The following is an 11,836-nucleotide window of genomic DNA, read 5'->3' as shown; positions in this document are numbered from 1 at the left end:
ATTGGAAAATAGCCTTGGGCCGAATCCTTTTCTTCCGGCTCACCCTTCCCTACCCTTCCCCTCCTCTTTCTCCCCCGCTTGGGCAGAGCCCCTCCTCTCCCGTGCCGGCCCACAAGGCCAGCCGGCCCACAAGGCCAACCGGCCTCCCAGCCCGCCTAAGCTGGCCCCCTTCCCGCCCATTACCGCTGCAAGGTGGGGCCCAGCCGAGCCATCTCCCCCTCACCCGAGCCACTCCCCTCCCTGCCTCTCTCTCCCTACGCGCGGGCCGGGCCAAGCCACCAGCCAAGCCGCCCAAGCCACCGGCTCGCCTTCTTCCTCCCACCGCCTGGCGCCCAATCGCCCCCAAAATCCCCATGGCCGTTTCCAATCCGAGCCCTGCCGCACCATAATTCGCGAATCAATGCGCACCTCCGCGATCCTCTCCTTCCCAATCGGTCGCCCGGCCATTTTCCCCCTTGATTGGCCCTCTATTTTGCTCAAATGGACGCATTCATTCCTTTGCATGCCACCGGCCGTTTCTTCTCGAATCCGGCCGTCCCCCTACCTCTCTCGGCTATATAAGCTCACCTTCTCCTTCCTTGCTCCGTTCCCCACCCGAAGCACCCTTTTCCCCCTTCATTTGCGCACGGAATTTGAGTTCATCGCCATCGCCACCATTGCCGCCGGTGTGAAGCTCTCCGCCGCTCAAATTCGCCTTGACCATACCGTAATTGACTTTGTTCTTTGCTTCCACGGTGTCGCAGGACTTCAAGGATTGCACCCCAGCGCCTTTTGGAGCTCCTCCCATTGCCGTCGGCCGCCGCACCATGTTCCATGCACCACCGCCCATTCTTCCTCATCGGCCATCTCCGGAGCCCCTCCGCCGCCGTCGAGCCCACCGTGAGAATCCCCGTCCCCTCCCCTCTCTTATGCGCTAAATCTCATCCTGTTTGGTGGCTGGAGGTGCCTTTTTGCGTGCGCCGTCGGTCGCCGCCCGCCCGTCCAGCGCCGCCTGCTGCCGCCTTGTTTCAATCTCGGCCGCTCGATCTAATCCGACGCTTCGGATTAGACCGGCCATACCCTTTCGGCCCCGGTCCACCGTGGACCCATGGACCGGCCATAAGGCCGTGGTCCACGCGGTCCATGCACCTATTTCGTGGAATTTCCTTTTGAGAAATAATTCAGAAAATGTTTTATAGCATCATAAATCCAATTTTCAGTATAAAAACAATTCTGTATTTCTCTGAAATTCAAGTAAAAATTGCAGATTAGCCCCTACAATTTCAAATGCTTATTACTTTTTGCTCGTAGCTCTGATTTGGGCAATTTTCATGCCCAAATATTTGTAGCGACGTGTAGAATCTTTTTGTAGGGTTTTGTCTAGTTTCAGTACTGTTTGGTGTACTATCCTTAGAGTTTTGTTTTGTGTGCCTTTTTCCAATCTGTCGATTAGGAGCTGAGCGGTTTGGCATCCTCCAAGACCAAGCGTTCGAAGATTTTGATCAGCATCCCATTGAAGGCAAGTGCCCTAGAGCATTTTTACCCTGTTTTAGGATTTGCAGGTGTAGTTTTATCCTTCATTATGCATGCTTGTCTAAATATGAAATCCCATGATAGGGTTTACTAGTTTTCCATGAATATTCCTTGTCACCGTTGTTTATCCACAATATAGAATGGGTAGCTATGCTAGCGCAGTCAGGGTTGGGAAAAATGTTAATCTTGACTAATGAATCATGGAACAAGAATCGGAAAAGGATAATTTTATAGCAACATGGTATAGGGATTCTAACAGGATGGATGGTTTGAGGTGACGCCTATGGCAGGCTTGTGTTTGTTCCTATGTGGGGTCTTAAGGACCGGTTCTTGAACATGTAACCAAGTTAGATTTGCACAACCACAAGGACTAAATGGGTACGGCCTGGACAATTAATTAGCCATCCCTCTAGTTCTGTGGGCACCGTTGGACGGTTATGTGGCACAAGAGGGGGCCTCTGCAGCGATGGAATCGTCTGTTAGCAGTGAAACCTCAGTGGGTGCCTGCAGGTTAGTGGGAGCTTTGTAAGGCCTTGTAGTGAAACCCCGACTCCACACCCCGGAAGTGTGAAGTAACATAGGAATCACGACTTGTGGGGAAAGCTGTGCAAACTCTGCAGAGTATAAACTGATTGATCAACCGTGCTCACGGTCAAGAGCGAACTTGGACTTCTTCAGGATTTGTTGGAATCAGGGTTTGGTCTGGTTGGTTGGGTAGCCGGGTAATGGGATTACTTGGTGAGTCTTGGTAGTCGGATGAAATCCGATGAGTCAATCCTATTGTCATAGTTATGTCTTCACTTAGTAAATAGGATGCTTGTTGTTGGAATCATAGGTTCAGGTTGCTTAGTGCAGTTACCTGCGCCTAAACCTTTCCTTGACTTAAACCGCATATCATGTTTCCCTCCACTTGCGAAGTACAATCTTTGTACTCACACTTGTTGTCCCCTCCCTTGCATTCTACCGCTGTTCAGAAGCCGGCAATGAAGCTGCTACCTTTGACGAGGATGAGGTCGACCCAGAGCTACTTTTCTAAGCTGGTGTGCCCCCGATCGACGCCTGTGGAAGATGGAGGCCCTGCTGGCGCTAAAGACATGTTTTTAGTCCCACTGTGTTTTTTTTCTAGACCCTCGGGTCCTTTTGTAATAGTTTATTATCGTTGTAATCTTGGCACTGTGATGATACACTAATGAAGTAAGCACATGTATGAAACTTGATCTTGGCATACATGTGTTGTGTCCAGTTTTATTGTTTTAAAACTGGGTGTTACATAGGAGCAGGCCTAAGTATACATGGACAAATATGCAAGTAGCTCTAGTGATGGTCAATTTGGATAGAATTTTGGTCTTCACTTATTGGGAGCAGCAATTCCCTTTATGTTTCGCATGGAGCAAAACCGGAATAGGATCATATCACTGGTCTATTTTCTTAGACTCAGGGGAGAACTCACAGAAAATATAGAAATATTTCTATTTTGAGCAACAATGGATGCTGCAAGAAGGTTTTAAGACTCTAGTTATGCAAAAATGGCAAGCTATAAAGGAGAACATGGGTAAGGACAAATACTCTATGAATGTTTGGCATGGTCTTATAAGTATTCTGAGACAATTTTTGAGAGGTTGGAATGCTAATCTCATCAGCTCTGAAAAACAAGTGAAAAACCTTGTCCTAGCTAAGTTAGAGTTGCTGGATCAACTAGTTGAGGCAGGTCTAGAAACAGAGAGGTGATCAAAGATGGTTACTAAAAGGAGATGTAAATACTGATTTTTTCCACTGTATGGCAAATGGTAGGAGAAGAAAATGCTCCATTGTTTCTTTGTAAACAGATTAAGGTGTAGTCTCTGATCAAGGTGATCTAGAGACATATATTACAAACTTTTATAAGGAGCTATTTGGATCATATCCTGACAAAAGGAGGATTGATAGATACTTTTTGGGGAACTCAAGGACAGCTCCCAGATTTGGATAAATCTAGACTAATATCTCCTTTTACTGAAAATGAAGTGGAACTTGCTGTTTCTGAGATGAAGACAAACTTAGCTCCTGGACCAAATGGGATATTCAGTGACATTTTTCAAAACCTTCTGGGGGTTGATAAAAAAATGATATCATGTCTATGGTTCAATATTTTTATAATTAGAAATTTTATTTGAAAAGACTAAACTATAGTGTGATTACTCTGGTTCCAACGCTTAAGGAAGCTAACAATCTTAGGCAGTATAAGCCAATTAGTCTTTTGAATGTGGATTTTAAAATTTTTGGGAAACTTTTAACAAATAGATTGGATCCTATTGCTGATTGGGTGATTAGTACAAGTCACACTGCCTTCATCAGGGTAGGAATATTCAAGAAGGGGTGGTGATCCTTTTGAATCTATGCATGAACTAAAAGAACCAATAGAATAGGAGTAATCCTTAAACTGGACTTTGAGAAGGCATATGACAAAGCTAGATGGGATTTTATACAGGATGTGCTACAGAACAAAGGTTTTCCTGACCAATGGATTCACTAGACAATGCAAACTATCCAAGGAGAAAAAGTTTTCATTAACATAAATGGCAGAGGAAGTGCTTATTTTAGAACATATCAGAGATTGAGATAAGGAAACCCTCTTTCCCCTCTTATGTTCAATATAGTAGTTGATGCCTTGGCTGTCATGTTGGATAAGGCTAGGCAAAAAGGGTTGATCAAGGGAGTGATGTCTCATTTGCTTTCAGATGGTCTGACACATTCAATATTCTGATGACAAAGTACAGATGACTGAAGGAGATGACGGATCCATTTTGCATTTAAAGCTCATCCTATACTATTTTGAGTGGCTTTCTTGTCTTAAAATCAAATATCATAAAAGTGAGGTTTTTGTTTTTGGTATGGAGGGGTCTGACAAACACAAATTGCCAATATGTTAAATTGCCAACTTGGTTACCTTCCTCTGAAATATCTAGGGATCCCAATTTCTGATCATGTTTTAGGCATGGGAGCCTTTGATGCTATCACAGATAAATTGATTAAGAGATTAAACCCATGGATGGGTAAGCATATGTCTTCAGGGTGAAAACTTATCTTAACAAATTCTTCATTGAGTAGCCTTCCCACTTATATTATGGATTTTTTACATTTTACATGCAGGAGTGCATAAGAAAATGGACACTATAAAATCTAAATTTTTCTGGAGAGGGGCTTCAGACAAATTTAAATATCATACGGTGAGATGGCAAACTATTTGTAGGCCTAAGGAGCATGAGGGCTTGTGTATAATCAATACTAAACTCTTCAATTTTGTTTAATGACTAAGTGGATTTGGAAGTTGTACCATAACAGTAATGAAACTTGGTGTAAGCTGCTAAAAGCAAAATACATGCCTCATGGTGATATTTTCAGGACTTTTGCAACATGAGGCTCACAGTTTTGGCAAGGACTGCATAAGATAAAACACTTGTTTAAATAGGGTGTCATTCGTAAAGTAGGAAATGGAATGCTTACCTGCTTTTGGCATGATGTTTGGCTTTTAGAAACCCCTCTGAAAACTTCTTTTCCCTCATCTTTTGACATTTGCTCTAAGCCTATAGCCAATGTGGCTGACTGTTACAACTCAGAATGGGAAATGAATTTCAAAAGAATTTTTGGTGATTTGGAGTTGGAGGAACGAGCTAATCTTTAGTCTGTTTTACACATGTTCAATTAAACCAAGAAGAAAATGCTGTCAGTTGGGCTATTTCCCCTAACAAGATGTTTTCTACTAGATCATTATACCATGTTCTGACTTTTGGAGGTGTATCTAGTAAGCTTTGGAAATGCAATCTTCCATTGAAAATTAGAATTTTTCTCTGGCGACATTTTCAGGGAAAAATACAATTTGGGCACCAACTTAAGAAACGACACTAGCAAGGAAGCGAGTGTTGCATTCTTTATCATTCTGTAGAAACTGCTGACCACATTCTTTAGATGCCCGATTGCTCGTTTTTTCTGGTGCATGCTTAAAGACATATTTGACTGGGAAGGCCAACCTCATTCTATCTTTGATCTCCTGCCGGAATGGCTTCCGGATCGGTTTGGGGTGAGTTGTCAAATATGTCTTTTTGTTTTTGCAGGTCTTGCTTGGGCTCTCTAGATTGCACAAAACAAAATAAATATTAACAAAGAGTTTCCTAAGCAACCTCTTAACATTGTGTTTGCCGGTGTATCTTCTCTACAGAAGTGGCTGTTCTCCTGAAGGAGGCAAACAAGATGAAGGTGGAAATGTTTACGGCAAGGGTGCTGCAGTGGGCTAAGAACTTCAAAAGCTTCGGACCTAAATTCATCGGATGTTATGTTTCTTAGTCCTTTTGTTTGAGTTATTGTTCTTGTTGAACTATGTTAAACTGGTGTTCTTAGTTTCTACTGTTTGTTGTAAACTTTGTTGCTTTCAATAAAATCAGGGCTGAAGCCTTTTGTCTAAAAAAAAAAGGTTGAGGCCCAGGTTTCGATGCTAGCTTAGTTGGTGAGAGGTATGTAAGAATACGGGGGGAAATACATAGTTACTCCTAAAGAAGATTAATAATTGGCTAGATTCTCTTAGATAATCTTAGGCCCTGGTTCAGCTTTTCACATTCTTCCTAGCTTGTACATAAACTCCTTGTTCTTTTAAATATATCCAACGCTAGGGTCCTCATTTACTGTATTTCGTAAAAACTAGAACTTAGCCTCTCCTAGGTTTTATCCTTTTTTACCCATTATGTATGTAATACACCAGTACACCACCAGCTCCAACACCCTTCAACGAATGCAGGCACACATAAAAACATGCCAATCCCATCCTTGCAGATGCGAAGATGCATACTGGAAAACAAGCCAAATTCAGGACGTGTGTGAACGACACTGTCATAACAACATGACCGTATCGTCAACAAAGACAAGCGCTCGAGATAACAAGAGTGTAAAACAGACAGCGAGTAACGACGCCATTGACTTCCATTGAAGAGGAGATCAGGCTTGTAGGTACAGGAATTGAAGGACAACAAGAAAAGAGGCATGGTCATGCTAGTTCTATGAAACATCACAGGCCAAATATTATGCAGTCGTGCTGTCAAATTCAGAAAATTCGTAAAACAAAAAGGGTCATTACTAAAACAAGACACTGGAACTGCGCACTAACAACTGAATATGTTCTATGCAACATCGCATGCCAATTATTTTATGATATCAAATTTCAAGTTCAAGAAAGAGAAAAAGAACTAACAAGTAGTGCTCTTCACTTCTTTTCAGATGCAGTGCAATTTGTTTAGCTAAAATGCAAAAGGTTATGCTTTTTTTATGCTGAAGGTAGAGGATTCTCTACCTTATGATTCCATTAAAGATCGCCTGGGCGATCAAGGAAAGTTACACAGCAGAAGGATCGCACTGAAGGAAACATCAAGAATTAAAAATAGCAAGAAGAAAAAGAGAGGAAAAACGGGCATGTTTGAGTCAAGCAAAAGGTTATGCTGATAGGCAAAGATGGACGATTCAGTCGTCAAAACAACTTGGTTAGGCTGCTGGCTCTTTGTGAACCATTTCTATCTTATTGCACGAACCTAAGAGTTTTTTATTTGCTAAAATGTATCAGTAAAGGAAATGATCTGGCTTCATATATATGTTGATTATTAAAACACCTGAACAACGATAAGGGTTAATAAAGCTTCCATTATCGAAAAAAAAAACCTGAACATTTTCTTAAACCCTGCCGTCAAATTCTGAAAATTCACATTAACTGTGCTAACAAAATCTAATTGTCCTCTGCCTAAGTGATGCACAACCTCAACAATTAAAACCATGGGCAGAGAAAGCGCGTTGGAACTAAAATTGGCAATCCATGATGCAAAGTTTCATCTACCACAGCACTATCTATCACTCACATATGTACAATCAAAATTTCATCAACAAAAATCTACTACACATATATATCAACAGTTCAGGAATACCAAATGAAGTCACAAAAACTATTCCATGGTGATGAAACTACAATTCAGAGTAGGCTTCCAGGGTATACTGACCAGTAGCACGGTTGGTGTGCTAGGTGCCAACCACAATCATTTTTATGAAATCTAATTCACAAATGATCCACTCACTTTAATCAGTTAGTACTTAGTTTCCCCCAATGTTGATTAACTGAAGAAGTTGGCACCGCACACATATATTTTCCTACTTGTGGCACTGAAAATTTACTCCAGAAACAAAGCTCATCTCACCACACATGACTATGAGGCAGACACCGGTGACAAAAGATACAATAAAGTACTGCAAATAAAGATACAAATTAATATAATTTTATCCACAATTCAAGAGCAGCAACCAATAACCCAAAAGCTAAATCCAACCATCACTTCACCATACTACTTATGAGTTATGACTACAATGTATACTACTAATACTACTACTACTATGAACTCTTCCAATCAGACTCCAAATAAATAAGTTCCTCGCCATGTGTCTCTTCTTCATCAACCAAGGAGAAACAAAACCAACTAGATTTTCGCCACACCTTTCATGTAGCAGAGATTGAATCATCACCGTCCTCTTCATCTGCAAATGGCTGCAGAATCTTGCTCCATTGCTAGAGGTGACAGTTGAGGCAATTGCAGGTCCTCGGGGTGAAGGAGCAGACGCCGAAGGGGCGGTTGGGGATGTTGCAATTGATAGCGTAGCAGCAAGGCGCCGGGATGCACACCCCGTGCGGCCCCCCGCAGCAAGTGCACACCGCGCACACCTGGAACCGCCCCACCAGCCGACGCCCCCGCCACCTCCGCTGCAACAATCCCGCTGCGCCGCCACCGTCGTCCAAGAACGTCTTCCTTAGCCTCGGCGTCCATGCCGTCTCCCCCGCCGCCGTCACATTGCCGCCGCTGCTCCTATCATTCTACAGTACACAAAGAAAGAAAGAAAGGTTGCTGTTGGCAACCAATAATGGCATACAGAGAGAGAGAGAGCGAGAGAGAGAGCATACCTGTTGGGAAGCTAGAGCTGATGGAGCGAGGAAGGTGGAGGAGACGAGGAGGAAGAGGAGGAGGAGAGGGATGGGTGGTGGTGGTGACGAGGAGGAACAAGAAGCCATCTTGCGGCCGAGTAGCAGCCAAAGGATGGGGATTTTGTGGATTTGTGGTAAGGTGACATTTATTCGCGCAGGACAGAGCAGGAGACGACGAAAGGTACAGATGAGTATTGAGGTGCTTTATTTATGTAGGGAGATAATGAAATTATGTCTTCATAAGATATATGTCTAGAGTTTTTAAGTGATATGTTTAAAAAATAATTATAGAGATAATTGTATCATATATTTATACTTATATATTTTTAAATAATGTATTATTTAAGAATAACTATTATTTATATTGATTAGTAAATATATGACTTGTTCGGAAACTCTTTGTTTATATTATGATGTTATTCTAATTTGATCTCTATTCACATATTATTATGGTGATTCATAATTTGATTTATGATCACGTTTCACGAATTATAGGTATAGAGATATCGAACTAATAATGTGGATATTTATGGTAGACAACATGATGTTGGATAGACTAATTTTGAAATACTGTTAGGATTGTTATTTATGGTGTACTATCAGATATTATCTTAGATAGTGTACCTACATGATCAGTAGACTTGAGATCGTCATTGATTCTCGGAATGTATAGTGACATACTTTGGGGCTGTCAAATGCTATTTTAAAAATGGGTAGTCATAAAGGTAGGTTTTGTGTTTGTTATCAAACATGTCGTGAGGTGTAAGCGATCAGGATAAAATTTACCACTCCTTGATAACAGGAGAGATTTCTCTAGGCCCCTCGAGGTAATTGGATTCAGAAAGTATATGGCCATGCAAATATGATTGAAGAGTTAATTATAATGAATTAATTATAGTGAATGGTTAAGCTATCACAAGGGTGACACGTATCTCGCCTGGAGCTTGACTAGTATTGTGAGGTGAAGGGATCAGTGCATGTGTATATCAAGGTTCAGCTGATATGTTCTTTTTGTATACTCGGAAGTCAACATGTGCAGGGACCGCTACATGAATCTAACAATTCACAAACTTAATTGGTTGGAACAAAACATACGAATTGGATTAGTATATGGGTTTGATTGGATTGTGATCCATGAGGTGTTAGAGTCCTAAAAGGCTTCCAATGTGAGAGCCCATTAGCGAGCTCTATATAAGGATCGTAGAGGATTCCAAAAAGAAAAAGAAGAGAGGCATGCGGTGGGACGTGCAGAGGTGAGCCACTCTGAAACCATAGCAGCAACACTCCACACGATCTCCAAAAACCCTAGTTGTACGCGCGGTGTTAGCACATCAGCGATCCTGTCTAGTATGTGTGGATACCGTAAAGACATTGCTGCTATTACGGTACTGATCTCCTCAGCGTGAAGATTGCGAGGCTTTTGTCTAGCTGGTCGAGGACCTACTCGGCTAGTCGATAGACCTCCTTGAGAAACTAGTCGAGGAACTGTTCAAGAAGCACGACCACCAACTTGGAGCTGGTTGAGGAACATGACCACCTGTGCGGGGCTCGTCGCGGACTTTGATCGAGAAGCTGCCCGAGGACTTTAACGCACATGACATTGCATTAGTCTACTCCAACCCTTCTTCTGCTGCACTACGCGTCAAGTGGTAACAATCTGTGATATCCTACTTGCATGGTTTCCTCGGTGAATACGGTAGAAAAGTTTTGTTTTTACGCTAGCGTAGCCAACCCGTTCTCCAACAGTGGTATCAGAGCCTACGTACATAGTTTTTTTATGTGGATCGGTCATATATAAATGATATGTGATAGTAATAGATTGGATCTATTATTGTTCTTGTGATTGGTTCATATGATGGATTGGTCGATGCACTGATTGGTGAAATAGGGGTCGGATGAGATATGAGTTGATGAAACTTGATATGCCACCTGGCCGTGCATGCGACTTTCTCCTACCGACTAGAATCACCATCGGAGCTAATAGCGCGCACCACTGCATGGTTGGAAGAACAGCAGATCGAGGTTGTGTGTGTTCGTTGTTTCCAGAAAACCTCACACGATGATCAATATGATTGATCATGGAAATTGAGGCCATGATGTTTGAGCCTAGGGATTTTAAGGATAATGTGTTCACATCGTGCCGTTAGAATTCGATTATGCGCTTAACTTATTGTTGCAGGGAATGATGTGAATAGTATGGCCTTTATGTATATATGATGCATGCATGTAATTTTTATGGTCTGCGTGTCATGGTTAATTGCAGCCAAAGGCTCTCATGTTATTGTATAACGACTTGCATGCCGACCTGTGATGCTTCCTTTTCTCATGTAATTTGACTAGTGCTATTAGGTGTAATAGACTAATACATGATTATGGAGATTTGAAGTGTGATAACCCGGAGGACAGGGACCATGGCGATGGAGATCACCATGTGAAGGAGTCATACTATATCACAGTAAATATGATTTCAAGTGATGTTTATCTATGTTCCTGTCATGCTATTTTATTCATGTTTTTTATGAGATGGATATGTTTACATGATAGAATAGTTTTCCTCAGAAAAATTAAGAGTAATTGATGCCCTTCGAATAGCCACACCTACATATGTTTTAATCATTATTTGGTAGGTCTGCCAAAGCAGGGTGATATCTTTTATCCTAATAAGTTAGGGTGGATGTCGGATATCCACACACATAGTGTCGGTTTACTTAACAAAGCTATCAAAACAGTTTTGGGCTTTAGGTTATAGAGTTCGGTGACGGGGCATTCGATGCCACCTAACAAACAAGAGTCACATGGATGTGATTAGTAAGGTGTTGCTTACCTATCTCACTAGGTTTTTAGCTGTGATACCAAACCTAACTAGAACTTAGTCGATATGGATCTTGTCCCACATATAGTAGGAGTATATTTTGTTAAATTATTTAATGAAAGGTTTACATAAATATAGTGTTGAACTTTGCATATTTCTGTTTCACATATAGTCGAATATGGATCTTGTCCCACATATAGTGGGAGTATATTTTGTTAAATTGTAGATCATGTCACCTACTATTAACGCCAATTTCAGTTTTAATTTGTGTTCGATTCTTGAAAAACAAAAGCTATCTGGAACAAACTTTATTGATTAGTATAGAAATCTAAGAATTATTCTCAAACAAGAGAAAAAGGAGTATGTTCTAGAGGTTTCATATCTTGATGAACTAGTTGATAATGCATTTGTCGTTGATCGGAGGGCTTATGAGAAGCACACCAATGATTCACTCGATGTTAGATGTCTCATGCTTGCCACTATGTTCTCTGAGCTTCAGAAGCAATATGAGAACACGGATCTCACAATAT

General features: G+C 41.6%; 1 protein-coding gene across 1 annotated transcript; it reads right to left on the bottom strand.

The window, feature by feature from the left end:
* Positions 1 to 7,765: 7,765 nt before the first annotated feature.
* On the bottom strand, positions 7,766 to 8,633 carry LOC133886053 (uncharacterized). The gene is made up of 2 exons (XM_062325786.1): positions 8,474 to 8,633; positions 7,766 to 8,386 (listed from the first exon to the last, which is right to left on the bottom strand). Exons 1-2 carry the CDS (start codon positions 8,579 to 8,581, stop codon positions 8,084 to 8,086), a joined length of 411 nt encoding a protein of 136 aa, XP_062181770.1. The 5' UTR covers positions 8,582 to 8,633; the 3' UTR covers positions 7,766 to 8,083.
* Between the last annotated feature and the right edge of the window lie 3,203 nt (positions 8,634 to 11,836).

This window comes from Phragmites australis, chromosome 12 (genome assembly GCF_958298935.1).
Source record: "Phragmites australis chromosome 12, lpPhrAust1.1, whole genome shotgun sequence".
Classification (NCBI taxonomy): Eukaryota; Viridiplantae; Streptophyta; class Magnoliopsida; order Poales; family Poaceae; genus Phragmites; species Phragmites australis.
Note: the sequence above shows the minus strand (reverse complement) of the source record. Positions and strands in the feature narration are given on the sequence as shown.

What these genes read in the sequence shown, in the direction of transcription:
- LOC133886053 (XM_062325786.1), bottom strand. Translation starts at nt 8,581, where the DNA reads ATGGCTTCTTGTTCCTCCTCGTCACCACCACCACCCATCCCTCTCCTC. An exon ending in CAGCTCTAGCTTCCCAACAG is followed by an intron (nt 8,387 to 8,473) that starts GTATGCTCTCTC and finishes TGTGTACTGTAG; the next exon opens with AATGATAGGAGCAGCGGCGG.